General features: G+C 42.6%; 1 protein-coding gene across 1 annotated transcript in view; it reads left to right on the top strand.

The window, feature by feature from the left end:
* Positions 1–1,414: 1,414 nt before the first annotated feature.
* RREB1 (ras responsive element binding protein 1) overlaps positions 1,415–16,703 on the top strand; it is a 66,155-nt gene continuing 50,866 nt past the window's right edge. Inside the window, exons 1-4 of the mRNA XM_009821804.2 lie at positions 1,415–1,526; positions 2,881–3,083; positions 7,712–7,801; positions 9,172–9,335. Coding sequence (XP_009820106.2) covers positions 2,970–3,083; positions 7,712–7,801; positions 9,172–9,335 — 368 coding nt within the window. The 5' untranslated portion in view covers positions 1,415–1,526; positions 2,881–2,969. The remainder of the gene's footprint in view (positions 1,527–2,880; positions 3,084–7,711; positions 7,802–9,171; positions 9,336–16,703) is intronic.

Raw genomic sequence — 16,703 nt, 5'->3', positions numbered from 1 at the left:
GTCTTTTGGTCTGTTTTTGAAGATGCAGACTGAAAACAGTGTTTGTTAAGAAGTTCATGTTACCCAGAGCCTTAGACACTGAGCTTAGTTGGATCGTAGGTTTTGTCTCTAGACTGCACTGGCTCGCTATGTCAGATCATTGGTGTGCCGCTCCTAAGACAGTCGGCGGTTAAACATAGGAAGCTTGAATCTGCTGCTTTGTCTGGCATTCGTGAAATGAGGAACTGCTTGACACAAGCTGGGCCCTTTCTCTTTGTCTGCCTTTTCTTGTGTGCTCTAAAATGTCAGTAGTTGGGATAACGTAGTCATTTATTGTTTGCAAATGCTGTTCAAACAGCATTTGAAGATGTGTTACGTGACTGATTTGCATGTCGTCCTTGAGAATATGTTTTTTTAAAAGGAAGAAACCCTGTTGAGTTAACCACAGTTTGAGGCCAATGGGCTCTGCTTTCAAAAAAAAGGAAAACCTGTATTAAGTTTGCTGGGTGCGATTTGTAAATCTGAGGTGATGAAATGTCCACAGTGTGTTCGTTTCTGTAATGAAATAAATATTTTGCTTGTAAGGTTATAAAGGTGTATTTCTCCATTAAAAATGTATCACTAGTTTTCCATACTACAGATAACCTTTTCCGAAGGCTATCGCCGTGGGTGCTGCAGGCAGAGAACTCGTCTCTTTCTCATGTGTCGATCATTCCCCATCACCTTTAAAAACGATGTTTAACTGCCCTGTCATTCTCCAGCCAGAACAGGCATCCTTCCTGAAACCCCAACGATAGCATAAGTTTGTGGTTTCAGAAGGGGGTGTGGAGAAATTCTGTCGGCACATACGATGGTTGCTTATGTCTTCAACTCATCTGGAAACCTTGGGCAGTGGGTGCAAGGAACGTGCCGAATGGTCCCAGAAACCTCAGTAGTCATTTCACCACTGCTAGAAGGAAGAAAAAGGTCACCATGAAGTCACGTATTGGAGTAAATAGTAAATGTTAATCCTCCAAGAAGAGAAGTGGGGAGGAGTGTGTGTATGAAATTGAGTTACTTAAATTCTCTAGCTGCAGAATATTCTTCCAACTTCTTAACCAAATGTCACGACCGTCGGTGATATGCTAGCTTGCTTTCTCCTTCTCTCCCTCCTCCTTTTTTTGCTGGCTGAATACTGGGGACCAAGCCAGTAAGGGTTTCCTGTCTTCATTTGCCCAGGTTTCACCACTGGCAGAGGCAGCAGCATCTCCCAGCCCAGTGCCCAGCCACTCGTGGGAGCGGGTGCTTAGCTGTGCTGGCGTGCTGCTGTCATCAGACCTACGTACCAGTCGGGGAGCCCTCAAACTAAAGGGCTGTAGTCTTACTTCGCTAAAATGGCTTCCAGAAAAACTTAAGCCCTTTCTCTTTTTCCCTTCTCCCTCACATAGTGCTAGAGGGTGCTGCTGAAGAAGAGGCTGAAGAGCCAGACGCTACTATAGATACTACACTAAGTGAGGAGACCAGCAACCAAGGAGAGAGCCAGAGTCAATCAGGGGATAAAAATGAAGGTAACTGGTTTGACTAGCTCTGTGTGACTCTGTAAATTAGAGCATTGGTTAAGGCTTGTAGAAACATTTCTTACCCGTCCATACCCCTTATCTGTGTGAAGAGTATAAGATACATTGAGCAGAAGCACTGGTGCATACATTTCTTTCCCCATCCCTAACCTTTATGTGTCTGAAAAGTATAAAATAGGTTGAGCAGAAGCATGGGCCCATAAATACTCGACTACCACTGCAGGCTTCCAAACTAAGATTTTCTTGGCTCCCAGTAACTTGGCACCACATTACTTAGCCTCAAAAAAACCACCTGTTTATAATGCTCAAACTCATCTTCCAAAAACAGTATTATGCAGAGATCAAATGTTCACAGACAAACATGTTCCTCCTTGTTCACCCTCACATCCTCTGGTGTTACAGTGACTTTCTCACAACACACATTAAGATTCTGTGCTCTCCACCAGAGGTGACAGAGCAGTAGACTTGCAGGGTGTTCCTGTTTGTTTGGGAGACTTCTTTTTGGGGAAAGGAGTGTTTAATTTGAAAGCATTTTCCTTTTCAAACTCATAAAGAGGAAAATGGGAGGCCTTACCTGCATGTTTGACATGTCTGTATGTTGAGAAACCACAGATTAGATTTTAGGTGTGTTTTGAATTTGGTACCTGAGACAGGAGCATCCCTGCTACATACAGAATGTGACAGAGAACTCTGAATCTGAACAGCTTTAGCTGTGGCATTAGTCGTGGATGTAACACATGTGCTCCATGGACTGATAAGACTTGGTAGACCAAAAAGAAAAAAAATCTACATAGATGCCAGCTGTGGCAGTAAAGAGGCATTGGGGGTTTTGTTTTGATTTTTGCTAATTTAGCATATTCCATATAGAGAGCTGGCTTAAGCTATGCTAGAAGGAGAACCTGGTACCCTACACTGTGTTACTAATGCCTTAATTGTGCAGGTCTGCTTAAAACGGGCTTGCTTGAATGATTGTGCTTGCTAGAGCGTGCATTCATCAGTACTGCTCTGCTAGTTCATGGTGCTCACAAGGTACCATGAATAGTACCATTTTACAGCAAGAGAGTTTAAGGTAAATCACTCTATAAGCCCCATACTGAATTATGGCTGAAAATGAAGGTAACATCAATGTCCTATGAGAAGAAATGTACATGTTGTCCTATGTGTTCCAATATGAGAAACTTTTCCTGTTACAAGAACTCAAATTATTATGGGCTGTTGCCTGTTCTCCGTGATGATCCAGCAGAGTGTGATGCGAGTTACAGGCAGCTGAAAGTACTGCGGTATTTTATTTTTTTTTTTCAGACGGCCTAGCAACTCCTATGTGTGTTTTTGTTTTTAATTCCAGAGGAGCAGCTGGAAAGCTTAAACAGCTACAAGGTATCACCAAGTTCACCAGACAGTTCCGACGGAGCAGACTTGTCCTCCATCGACGCCATGATGTCAGCAGTGATGAATGTGGGGAAGATTGCTGAAAATGGCGGGAATTCTCAAAATGTCAAATCCCCTTCCAAGTCTCCTGCACCAAATCGGATTGGCAGGAGGAACCAGGTATGTAAACCCAAATACAGGGAGGATGAAGGGGAGACAAGCAGCTGCATGGGAAGTTATAAACTTAATGATGTTTCTTTGATTGTTTTGCCATTTTTCCCTCAGCGGCTATTTCTTGCCTCTGCCATTGCTCCTCTGTGTATTTTTTCTGGTGGCTCCCCAGAACATAACTTCAGAAAACTGGGAATCGAAGGGGTCCGCTTGCTTGGATTCACATGTAGAACATTTGAGCACGAGCTCCGATGTCATGCAATGGTGAACTGGTCTAGCAGATGCCACTAGCAATGGCAAAGCCACCTAAGAATTGCTGCTTCTTCCCTGCATTCTTTCTCCAGGCTCTTGAATTTGCATAATCTGTTGGGGCACCAGTTCATTCCATGAAACTAGGAGAAAAGAAATAGCTCAGAGAGGAGCAGAGCGGTGTGGCAGGGCACTTGGCTCGGCCATTGTGTGGGATCCCTCATGAGGTGTGCAGCCGTCCCTGGGGAAGATCCAAGTGATTTAAGGTTAAGAGGTGGTGCTAGAACAAAACATCCATCAGGATGCTCAGTTCACATGTGTGTAGTGTAAGATGCCCTTACTTCATCGTTAGTAAAACTTTTGAAGAGCTACTGCAGAATGCTTCGTACAAATCTTGCAGAGCAAATATATGTAGCTTTTAGCGCTTTTTTTCCATTTACCAGTTGATGACGCCAGTTGATAACAATATTGATCTAAACAAGTGAAAGGAGAGAGTTGTATCGGTTAAAGCTGTGATTATTTATATCCATGTTTTTCTCCTGCTGGGCCAAGCCCTACCAATGAAAGTGCTGGAGAACAGCAAGAAATACCCCAAATCCCTGTGTCCGTTTGACTTTAGAGCTTGTAGTGAACCACGGAGAATTTATAAATTAATCAAGATGTAACAGGGACCAGAAAGGTTGAGAGGCATGATTCATGTGATGTTCCTATAGTAGTTTATTAATAGCTTGCCGAGTAGCTGCCCCGTTGACAGACTTATGACTTGCCTTGGATATTTTTGCTTGAAAGGAGTTAAAAGCCATTAACTGTAAATGAACATTCTTAAATGAAGAGCCTGGACAGTATGCTGGCAACTGTGTGTGGGGGATCATATTGTCTAGCACCTGGCTTTAAGGTTTATTTGTAGTATTCCCACTTAGGGGATGTCCTGGTTCCTTGATTTCGTCATGTGAAGTAAGGCACTGGAGTTCAGAATAGTCTCCGTGGCAGTGCTATTACACAGCTGTCCGCCAGTACACCGTGTGGTTTAGCTTCAGGGAACTTTATTAGCGTTAGTGACCTTTATTCCACCTGATATTTCGATGGGCATCGAATCAAAGGAAGCTTGAGAGTAAATGTGACAGGATTAAGGAGGGATTCTTACAGCATAAAAATAAACAAATACATTGAAAACATAGTAAATAGCCTGTTTGTTTTTAGGTTGAAAGATTGTTATAGTCAGAGGGGCAAATGGCTACATTACTGAGAAAATAGAAGTGAGATGTGAAATATTAAGTGGGTATCAATCTGGTTAGCAACTTCTAATACAGCAAATTTCCACTTTCAGTGTAGCAGAATGAAAGCACTGAATTGTTCAGTGTGTAGCAGCACACAGATCTTAGATTCTGGTCAGAATGTGCCCCTTATTATAATTTCAAGGATAATAACAGTTAGCTAGTTTTCTGGGTCTGACTGCTGTTTCCCATGAGTTGGCAGTGAAACATTTTGCCCTGAACCTTTGTCCCAAAGTCTATGGTTCTCTTTATAATGCTGAATTTATCTTGGCTCTAGTCTACCCATAGTCTAATAAACATGTTCTCACATCAAGCAGCATCCATTTTAACTTCTCATTTGCTTTGCTCTTGGAAAAAATAAAAAAATGTGACAAAGGTGTTTCTTGAGCTGGAGAAAAACAAATAGACCTAATGCACAACTCCAAAAGCATTTGCCATCAGTTGAATGCAGAGCAGTCATACCAGATGGGTTTACTAAAGGGAGGGTAGCAAACAAGTTAGTTGCTAATTTTATCTTTCAGTTCAGGAAGTGTGTTTTCACCAGCCTGGCTCCAGTGGGGTAGCTGAGTGCTAGGTTTTAAATCTGTGAGTGAGGGTGCTTTTACAGTAGGGATGCTAATGTTTTTTGGTCTGGATTGGGTCAGTCAACAGCATTCCTGTTGTAGCTACCCTGGATTTGCTTGAGCTGCATTATGGTATGCGGCATGTACCCTGTGTGACCACTGGAGAAAGTTTGGGTTTTAGTTAATAATAAACTCCAGATTCAATACTAATCAGTTCTGGCTGAGCTATAGTGTGTTTCTGATCTTTGCTTCAAGGTGAACCAGTAATTACTCTATCTTCTGTTAATTTGCTGATTCGAAGAACAGGCAGTCTAGAAGACAGGCTTTGAAATAATCAAGTGCATCCTGTAGAACTGCAGCACTCATTTGGGGGGGGGGGGTGCAAAAAAAAAAGTGGTAGGTTGATAATTTCACAGAGATACCCTGGGGATTAAACACCATCTAAACTGTCAGCACAGCTGCAGGGATTTTCCTCACGGCACAGTGTGTTTGTTCTCTGTCCTGAGCCAACTTTAACAGGGTTGCAGTATAATTGGAGCTGAACATTAGTCCACAAACAGGTTGCATATAGTAAAATTAAAGTTGTATAAGTAGGATAGAATGCGCGTATGCGAGTTGTATATTTGTATATAGGAAGGGGGGAGCACTGGGGTAATGCATTTTAATTTTCTTGGGGTGTTCAGACTTCATAATGGCAGCCTTGCTTGCTTGCTTTCTAATGTTTTGTGAGTAATAATACGTTAGGCCTTGGCCCGTGTGCATGGCCTACAGTGATTGGCTTTAGGATAGAAAGCCCTGAAATACAGTTAGAAAAGATGTCCAAGAGAAACAGTAGGGAGGAGTGGGAAGACCTAATCCTTGCAGTCCTGATACTTTTAGAAGTGAGGTCACAAGTTTTGTTTACTTCAGGCGAAATGGGAAAGTAGCTCTTCATCCAAATCCACAGGTCACTGAAGTTAATAGAAAAATATCATGGCCCTATTTTTGAAAACAGTGTTAGATTTTTAATAGGGGACTCTCCAGAATGGTTCCCCAAATTATGTAGGAGGGGGTATTCCTTTACTGAGACTTAAAAAACTCTTTTCTCTCTAACACTGTGTCAGCACCTTTCCTCCTAACATGCTGGAGAATTTGTCACAGCGGCTTGGGTTAGTCAGTGTTCTCCACAAATGCCTGCGTCTGCCAATCTGGAAATGATTGCTTCTGAGTTGATGACTTTTGGGACAGGGAAAGGGGAAAAGAGCTGTGTGAAGAGAGGAAATGCACAGATAACACTCATACCCATCAAATCCCTCCCGACTAAAGAGCTACCGAGGGTGGATTTTCTTTTTTGCTTGTTTTCATGGTTTTACTAATGATACCTAAAATAGCCAGCAAAGAGGTTCAGTAGAACATGTCCTTTTGGCATAAATATTATGCTTTCCCATCGGTCATGCAGAGATGGTTTTTGTAGTCTCTCATCACCAGAAGCGTATGTAACAGGTGGTAGATCTATCTAGCTGGTGAAGATTTGCATCATCCTACAGAAAAATGAGGTTTAATTTTTAGTGCCAGACCATCTTTCTTTTAATATACAGATGTTGGTGCAGAAGCCATTCCTGGGCTTCTTAGTGAGGTGGTGAAAATACCCTTTATGTCGTGCAGTAGCCATCCTTGTGGACAATTCAGGCAAACGCCTTTGTTTCCTGCAAGAGTACCATTTCATCCTTGGCTGAAAGAGTGGCGGATTTGCTCGGTGTCTCAAGGGCATACTTAAATCAGACTGAGCTCTCTGGTCGGCTTCATTGTTTGTACTTACGGTTTGACCATGGTTACTCCTGATTCTCACCTGGGTGGAGAATAACCGGGTTCATAATGTGTTCTTTTTGAGTCACGTACACTCCTGCGTTGTCACCTCTTTCTCACTATGATCTCATCAGATCTTGCAAGCTTCAGAAGGGTTGGGCCTGGCCGGTGTGCCTGGATGGGATGCTTCCAGGAGAAACACAGGATGCTAAGGGAAATGGTGCTGATGATTCAGTAAACGCCGCTCTTCTTTCTGAGTCAGCCACGGAGCAGAACATACAGCCCCTAGAAAACGGCACCGAGCTAGTGCCTTGCCGTCGAGATAGGGTGGAAAACCTGAAGTCCCGGCGACGTGTGCTTATTAAAGATCTTTTGGGAAGATTAGTGGTGTTTGCCCACATATTCTGGCTGTGTTCCAGTAATTACTTTCTGCTCACCTAAATTCCTCCTGGCAGTTTGAGCTGGTTGCAATAATTGCCTTCACTTCCTGTCCTAAACTGCTACTGCTGAGTATCCGTGTGCTGTTAAAACAGCTGCCATACTTCTGCGGTAGTTGCAATGGCCCCCATTTATAAATTCAGAAGTTTCTGAAACTTCCCTGAGGGAGCTATCGGGATGATAAATGTATACATGCAAGTTGTTCTGTTAGCAGTGGCCTTTTGTACTTAGGATGGATTATATTTTTTCCATCCCCAGCAGTAAGAGCTTTCTAGTTCTTTTATATCGATATTCCTTCTGATTTTTTTTTGTTTTGTTTTGTTCACAGGAAATGAAAGAAGAGAAGTCTTCCTATACCTGTCCTCTGTGTGAAAAGATTTGCACTACACAGCACCAGCTAACTATGCACATTCGTCAGGTACGCAGAGTACCGGCTCTTGATTTCTTACTTTTAAGAGTGTCACCGTTACTTTTAAGAGTGTCACCGTTGCCTGTGTGCATTCTGCAATGGTGAAAAACGTTTCCATGTGCAAATCAGAAATGCTCCATTATAGCTTTATTCAATTGTTTTTCTTTTATTTTAGCCTTCCCCTTGTATTTTCTTTTTAAAAAAAACCCCACAAACCCAACCCTGAGGTGGGTAATTTTCCTCCCTTCCTTCCCCAACAGTACCCCTCCCGCACCGCAGTGGATCAAACAAGGATGTATGTCCTGTTCTGCATAGCTTAAGGTATCCCAAGGATCGAGAAAACCACTTCCACCATGAGGCATAAGTCCTGTTTTCTTATCCTGTTTGAGTAGAATTCCCTTTACTGGTCATGCAAATTCAGAAGCAGGAAGACACAATTTTTAAATCCTCTCAGTGTAGAAGAGCCTCTCAGTCCTTCACAGGGAATAGCAATTTGGGGAGGCAGAATTAAAAATACACTTTTTTAATGGATGATGCACTTTTTTTGTCAGCTACAGGCCTCTTCTTGCTCCTCTTGAAATATATGCATACTTTATAAGGAGGTTTGGCCTTTTCTATGTCAGAAAGTTCTGCTTTGGATGCTAAGGTTGTGGTTCACCACTAGATACTTATTACTTCAGTTTTCCCTCCTGTACTGTAACTGTTACTTATTTTTTTTTTCTTACTCTCCTGGGGGGATTTTTTGGTATGTGAAGAAATCTTCAAGTCTCTGAATGCAAGTAAGAAAGAGTGGTACATATAGCACAGTAGCTAATGGTCATATTTTGGCCCTGTAATGCATTCTTATGGCCATAGAAATCTGCATGTGCACTCAGAAGCAGTTTACTTCTGTTTTCTTGCTAAGCAGTCAGTTTGAAATTAATATCTTTAGAGAGTATTTGTTTGTAAGTGTCTGTCTTCTGCCATGAAGTTAGTAATGACATCCTTTTTCTGTTTTCCTCCTTACCACTCACCCAGCCCCAAATCACTGCACAGCTTAAAGTTTTTCAAGGTACCCTTTGTCTGATGGGTTGTTGCTGGATCCCTTTCTATCCCCTTCTGCTGTACACCCAGCAGAAATGCTGCATGTGGCAAGCATTGCAGGCTGTATGAAACAGCTACTTGTGCTGGGGCATTAAGGAGTTAAAAATGAAGGGTGGGGGTGGAGTTGAGGGGGGAGGGCTGGGGAGGAGAGGTATATGCAGGGCACACCTTAATATAAGGTACTGTGCTGAGTGGCTCCTTTTAAAGCTGCTTTTAAGATGTTTATAGTTCTCGCTAATATTTTACTGGCACTTCAGAAAGGGCATTCAATGAAAAAAAATCATTGCTTTCTCTAGCATAACACTGACACTGGAGGGACAGACCATTCCTGCAGCATCTGTGGAAAGTCTCTGAGCTCAGCGAGCTCCCTTGATCGCCACATGCTGGTGCACTCAGGTGAAAGGCCTTATAAATGTTCAGTATGTGGACAGTCCTTCACCACCAATGGAAACATGCACAGGTGAGTGCTGATCGTGACACAGGTGTTTGAAAAGGATTACAGGATAGGGGGCTGTTTTGTTTCCTTGGAAGGACTTGCAAGCTGACTAAAGACACTTGGGCAGAAAATGTGGACTATCTGTGATCTACAAGTATGGCATGACAGACATACACACGTAGAACTACTATGATGCTTAAGTTGTGGGAGGAAGTCAGAATTGAGAAAGGTCTTCTAGCTCTCTTCATATATTATCAAGAGTTGTTACAGGTATCCAGAAGTATTGCTTTTTTTGTTTTGTTAGTAGTAGTATTATTATTTTGGGAAATGGGATAGATTTTTCTCAGAGGACAAAAATGTATAGCCAAGATGTTTAGGAGCTTCTAATTTTGTAGCTTCAGAGTCGTGGATGCAAGTGGTTGTATCGGAACATCTGTGGTGGTGTTTTATGTTATGTAGTTAGGTATCCAAGTGCTATCGTGGAGATGCCTCTTCGGAAAAATTGATCTTGTTTTTAAATACATACATCAGTACTTACTTGTAGTGTAGGCAACTTACTGCGCTATAGATCCAGGAAATTCTCTGTAACCCAAGTCACCAAACGTATTTCATGTAGTTTCCTTCGTAGGGATGTAGCAACATGTACAGTTGTCAACTGGGGAAACAAAATGTTAAATCGTGTGGATGTTCCTTCCCCACTCTCATCCCCCAATTCAGTATTCATTTATTTGCATGGGTGGAACACCTCAGAGCTGATTAAGACTTTTGTGAATTCCCACATAGCTTTAGTCCCCATATCAAAGAATTTACACTCTACAAAGAAACTGCAAGACAGGTGGGGGAAAGGAATACAGCTTATAAGCAAAATGACAAGAGTGATGGTAACAGACTGGTTCTGTGTGGGAGGGAAGAGATCTTGTTTCCTTGATTATTACCAGTCATGTTCCAAGCAGTGTGCTATAGGTGGAAGGAAAGGGGTGGTTTTGGTGACAGTGGGAAAGATAACATAATGCTACACAAAGGAAGCAATAGCTGCTTGCAGCTTTACCTTTTCTGTATCATATTATCCAGGTTAAACAGTTATGTGAAAACAGAGGAGAAACGGGAGGGAATGCAGTTTTGTAATTCCATATTTATTTAACTTATACTTGATTGGAATTGGGGAGAGCTGAAGAGAGGGACCTAAAAGGAGAAGGGAAGGACGCAAAGATGTACAGAGGAGATACTGGCCTTGGGCATTGAATAAATCACACGTTTGACTCATCTGACCAGAGGTGTTGCGAGCCACATGTTTGCCAGACTGGGTGATTACTCTGCCGTGAGGAAAGCAGGGCAACTGCTAAGTTGCAGCGGATGCCACTGTCAGCATCCAAGGGTGAATTCCAGTGCTGGGACTCTGGGGTGGTCGGACGCTTGTGTCCCGGCCCTCAGCCCAGGCTGCTTGCTGAAGGACTGCTTGGGGGGTTTGTTTGGCTTTTTGCTCACTAGGCATCTCCTTGTCCTCTCCCAGAAGCAGGAAAGGGAAGCTTCCCCTGAGACTTGACCCCAGGCCTATCAGATGTTGATGTAGTCACCTTTGCTTATGCGGGTTTCCCCGTATAGTAACACTTACCATGCTTTAGCAGCAAATTTGCCAGAATTGCCAGGCTCCGTAACTTGCCCAAAAGAAGTAAGTACAGATCAGAACCTTTTGATGAGGAGATTATTTGATTTTAAATTTTTCTCATAACAAGATGTTCCTTGAAGTTACCAGGACGGAGTGCTGTATTTACTGACTGTACTAAGGACCTAAGTTCATGCAAGGAAAATCTTCCTCTTAAAATTTCTTTCCATCTGGTAGGTTCCTGTCTGCTCTGTAAAACTCCTTCTTGTGTAGGCCCGCACCGCAGCAGCTTGGTGGGACATTGCAGAAACCTGTTACTGAGCTTTGTGGCACTGCAACAAGTGATGCCAGACCCGTGTCAGGCAAGAACCTGAGCACACTGAAACAGGCTAATTTTGCTAAAGGAGGGTTGTGCTTGGCAGGACCGTGCCACTGATTTTCTGCGGTGAATAGCCTTTTCTTGTTGCTATAACAGAATCCTGCTGCTGAAGTGGAAAGCATGAATGTGCAAGTAGGCAGATGAGGATAAGTACAGAGTGAAATGAAATTTGTTATCTGGTGCTATGACACACTCACAAGGAAGATGTTAATTTTGCCCACTGTGTACCTCCTTCCAAAACAGGTATTTCTAGTCTAAGATGGTGTGAAGTAAATTTCTTTTGTAGGCATCTCAAATTTAGCTGTAGCTTCAGGTCCAGTGGCCTGCCAGTGCTGTGGCTGAATGCCTCTCACATCACATTCAAAACTGCTTCTGCCTCAGGATCCCAGAGCAAGGACCTGCTTGCCAGGTCCTGCCTTGTGTGCAACTCCCGCAGGCCTTGCTTGTGGTGGTGCCGTGTCTGTTCTTCCGCACCAGCTGGATGATAATACAAGTCCATCTTTCTCTGCTTTTGCGCACAGTTCCTTTATTGTTCGCTATTTTTGTGCTATGGTATCTAGGTAGTGACAGATATATACCCAAACCAGCAAAGAATAAGATTTCTAACGTGCCTCTGGTAGCCAGTGTGGTGGTATCCCTGGAGCATCGCACAGAGTGTGGGATCAGAGAGAGAATCTGTAGGCTTAGCAGAAAGTTATGAATGTGCTGCTAAAGAATCAACATAGCTTGTGAAGGTTCTGCAGGACCCTCCCCAAGAACTACTGCATTTACATCAAATAAGCTTGGCGCACGAGAGGAGTGAGAGAGAAGATAATCTGCCAGTATCTGAACAACGTGAAAAAATGTATAGGCACATACTATGTACATCCTCTCTTCTCTTTCTCCCCCTCTGCCTTGTTCTGGCTCTTATTTAACTGTCTGTACTGTTTTTTTAATCCAAACTTTTAAAAGACCTTTTAGGGGAAAAAGTCCAATGAAATGGTTTTGTCAAGGGAAATACTGTGCCATGGGAGTCCTTATTACTGTTCCAGCAGAGGATGAAATTTCTGATCTGTTTTTCCACCTCGTAGCAGCCAGGTCATTAGACATTCAGCTGAGCAGAGGAGGGAAGGAGTTTTGGTTGCTTTTTTGGGTTAGAAATTATCAGTGTTGTTACATTCTCAAGTGCCCGTCTTCTCCATAGAAAGTAATTTTTCTTCTCCCTCACTTTATTAATTGAAGGGAGGAAAAGACCCTCCAGAGCTCTTATTTGCTGTTCTTTTGCATGTGGGCAAATTTTTTTTGCAATAGCCAGGCTTTTTGTGGAGTGGTAACACTCTTTTCTGCCCATCTCTTCTCTGGGTAAGTTTAGCTGTGTTGGGGTGTTACACATACTCTTTACCTGGTAAACTGATTCTGCCCTTCCTGACTCCCACAATACATGCAGCACTTCATTTGTAAATGAGTCATAGCCTCTCACATAAAGTCCAGGGTTTTTTTGTTGTGCTCCTTGGCTCTTTGTCAACAAGTCAAGTTGAATGGGCACAGCAGACAGGGGTGGAGGGAGAAGGTTGTCTTGTGCAGCACCATTCAGAAAAAGTGAAAACCTGCTTCCTTTTCTGACCAGGGTGACTCTTGGCCAGGATTTTCAACAGGGAACCATGAGCCTGGGGCATCTCAGAAAACTCTCTTAGAGCTGCCAGACTGCTCAGGAGTGGCCTGAGCCTCCTGTGGGGACAGTTGCTGTTGGAGAGAGCAAAGGTCTCTGGAGAGTGCTCAATGTCCAGCGTGAAAAGCTGATTTTCTCATTCTTCCAAATGTGCTGTCAAGCTAACTGCCTCCATATCAGTGTTGCCTTTACTGTCTGGGGAGGGTTGTTGCAATCTGGTATGATAACTGGGAGATCCATCAGTGTCTGGTATCAGGAACAGGAATTGCTCTGGAGGAGGAGGGCTGGAGACAATGCTGAGTTTTTTACAGAGATTTGGTTTTGACCAGTACTGGAAGGAGCAAGTCTTCTTAGAAATAGCAAGCCTTCTAGCATCAGGGACTGATTCGGGGGTTTGGAGGCTTGTTTTCTTGGGGCTTTCTAGGAATTTGGAGGAAGGCGTTAGATCATAGTAATTTTAAGTTCAAAATTCCTGTAACTGGAATGGCACTGTGATGATCAGTACATAAGAAAGTCTGCAATTTATGATACGCTAATTCTCACACTTTTATGCTAGAGACACAGACACTATGGGTTTCTCTTGATCACAGTAAATTAAAGTTGGAAATTCTCAGATCTCTAGCAGGAGCATAAACTATATGGAAGGAGGGTGTATGTGTGTATAAAGAGTTTCCTGTAGCTCTGAAAGAGCTGGGGATTTCCAAAGTAGTGTTTTCAATCAATAGATTGCAATTACTGTAGGCTTTCCAAAGGCTTTCCATCTGTACTGTCACGGTAGCTCCTTAGGGAGTTTATCTACGAATAGTGTCAACTCTGAGGAACCCTTTTGAGTCAAGTCTTTGCCACCAAACAGGAGATTGCAAGCCTCTTATTCCATCTCCACTGCTGCATCTCCCCAAAATGCAGACAGAGGAGTTAGGCTGCTGCTGTGGGTTTTAGTGGTGCTGGTGGCTTGTAAGCTTTAGCAAGGGACCTTGAGGTAGAGAAAAAACTTTGCTTGACTTACTGTGTTGTGTTCCAGTAGAACACGCATCAGGCTTCAGGGGGAAGGGCAATGCCTCCACTTGCTCCAGAAGGGTTTCCTTTGAGAGTAGGAGACTTTGCCAACAGCTCCTTTTCCATTTCTGTCACTGAGGATGGTCTGTGCCTATCACTTTAAAATCATATTTTCCTCCCTGCCAAAGATATGCTCTCCATGCAACTTGAAAATGTTAATAGGATATAAATGCCAGAAGGGAGGCAAGAAATGACCTTCCTGCCAGTTTCCAGTGGGTAGCTATTAAAGGCTCTGTGGCAAGTCTGAAAAGGCTAAAGGGATAATATATGTATTTCAGCCACAGCTTCCCCAGTTTGGTAAATGAAGCTGCAGTGTCCATGGCTGATATTCGCAAGGCTGTCCATGTAAGTGTGGTAATGCAAACTAACTGAAGTGTTTCATATGAAACCAAAAACGTCACAGTTATCTATCTTCTTTCTTTCCTTCTGCTCCTTACTCCGTACTTAGCAAAATTCTTCATAATCGCTTTTTATTTACATCCTACTTAGGTACTTGTAGGCTGTTTATGCACCATCTCAGGAACAGGTCTCAAAGTTTGGGGATTTTTTTTTTTTGTTTGTTTGGCACATGCGAAACACCACATGCAACAACCACATGCAGAAGTCTTTGAAACTCAGATTGGAAGATCTGGATCGCAGAAGCTATGCTTTGAAGCCCGCTTACAAAGGGTCCTATCAAAGAAGGTATTTCTTCTTTTAATTAAGAAGGCACTTTCATTCTCAGTCTTATTTTCAGTGCTAGATAATTTTCCTAAACTTCTCTTTTTAGTGTGCTGTGGAGAGACAAACAGCTGTTTTTGTTATCAGGGTATGGTACTATTCTGATGTTCAAATTACATCTTTTTTAAACAACCCTTTATGTGTGCGTATATGTTGCTGAATGAGTTTTTTGAGAAAGATGGAAAACGCACATGCTGGAGGGTAACCTGTGAATTCTGCTGTTTTAGCCGGCCATCTCCACTGGCAAATGAAGAGCATACGCTTGGTGAAGATTGTAACATACTGGTTGGAAGATGAGTGTTGCATCCTGATAAAGCCACAGGGGTTCAGATGCATATGCTTTAATGATCTCCCCACTCTCTTTAACATGGATCTGTGTTTCTTTGGCAGGCATGCGTACAGGCTGCCTGTGACTTTGCAAATATCCAGTAGGCAGAATGTCCTCAAGATCTGGCTGAATCCATCCTTTCCCTGCATTCCACCTGTGAATTGCTCCCATGTTATTTATGGCATTGGCCTGCTTCCAGTACGTTGTGTGTGCTTTGTAGGGTGCAGTGCAATAACAATGCCCAGCCTCTAAGTACAAATGGGATCTCAGCAGTCTAGCACGTGCAGTCTGGCATTTGCTTAAGATGGGAGTTTTTGGAGGCAGAGCACAGCCAAATGTGATGATGAGTTCTTTTTTTCCGGAAGAGGAGAGGAACTGCCTTATTACAACAGGGTTTGGTTTCTGGTGGTTTGCAAAGATAGCCAAGTGGAAATTTGGTATTAAATGTTGGGCAGCTTTGAAAAACTGAACATACAAGATCTTGAAGCTAAAAACAAACAGCCGAGGAACTCGCCACACTGAAAATGATTGACACTTCATATGTGTGAAAAGGCCTTCTCTTATTGTCTTGCACAATAGAAATGTCTCTTTGGTCATCTCCTAAGGATCTTTTATTTCAGTGTAGTAATTAGTAGGCAGTGCTCTTAAAATATGAAGAAGCGGGGTGTATTACAGGCTTTAAAATCCATTCCTTATACGTGGGGGAGGATTTAACCACTGTCAGCATGCTAGTGAAAGATAAGCTTCGGCAAATGCAAGTGCCCTAATTCTTGAGCAGGGATAACGAACACAAAGGACTAATTTATGCTACTAGTGGTTGATAACTGTAGTTACAGGAAACAAGTGAGATGTGATACCTGTTTTGGTTTTCTTTCAATTAAAAAATGTTTCTTACATTTTCGCTAATACATTTTGTAAATAAGGATGGGGAAACAGGCAGAGAAGGTTTTTTTGGTCTTTCTCCTGTCAGCAGATATACCTAGAGTAAATATTTGGTATTCTGCTGGGATCCCCATGTTTTGAAGAAGATTAAAAAAGAAAGAAAGAAAAGGTCAGGGTTTTTCAACAACAGTAACGGTAAGAGTCTGTTTCTCTGTGTCTTTGATGAGAATTAGAAGACTGCAGTATTTTTAATGGTTCCAAGCAGAAACTTTTGTCTCACTTTTGCTGAGTAGATTGGTCATCTTTTATAAAGACTTTATATAAACTTTTATTTAATTCACATGACACATAAATAGGATCCTCCAAAAAACCCTCTGTGGATGCCTTCAGCGGTGAGAGACTCTGAAGGAGCTTTTGTGCCACAGTACCTCTGTGAGCTGTAAGAGCTGAAAGGAGATGCCATGATTTCAGACCCGTTAGACGCTGCTTGTAGCCTTGGACAGTATCCCCCTTCAGTTATCATTAAAGAACAGCAGAGGAAGTTAACACAAAAACACGAATGCTGAGATCTGATTAGAATCAAGCGAAGCAAGGAAGTGCAGAGTTAAGATTTATACGCTGACCTTAATTAGCTCCATTGTTCTTGAGAACTGAAGCGTACACAATGAGGAACGTTATACTTGCATCTCCTGAGCTCTTCAGTACCTAAACATAAGAAAGACTTCAGTGTGCTTTTCAGTCCTAGATTTTGTGTGTGTGGCCTTTAAGTAACAGTT

This window comes from Gavia stellata, chromosome 3, assembly GCF_030936135.1.
Source record: "Gavia stellata isolate bGavSte3 chromosome 3, bGavSte3.hap2, whole genome shotgun sequence".
Taxonomy (NCBI): Eukaryota; Metazoa; Chordata; class Aves; order Gaviiformes; family Gaviidae; genus Gavia; species Gavia stellata.
This window is presented reverse-complemented; position numbering and strand designations above follow the sequence as displayed.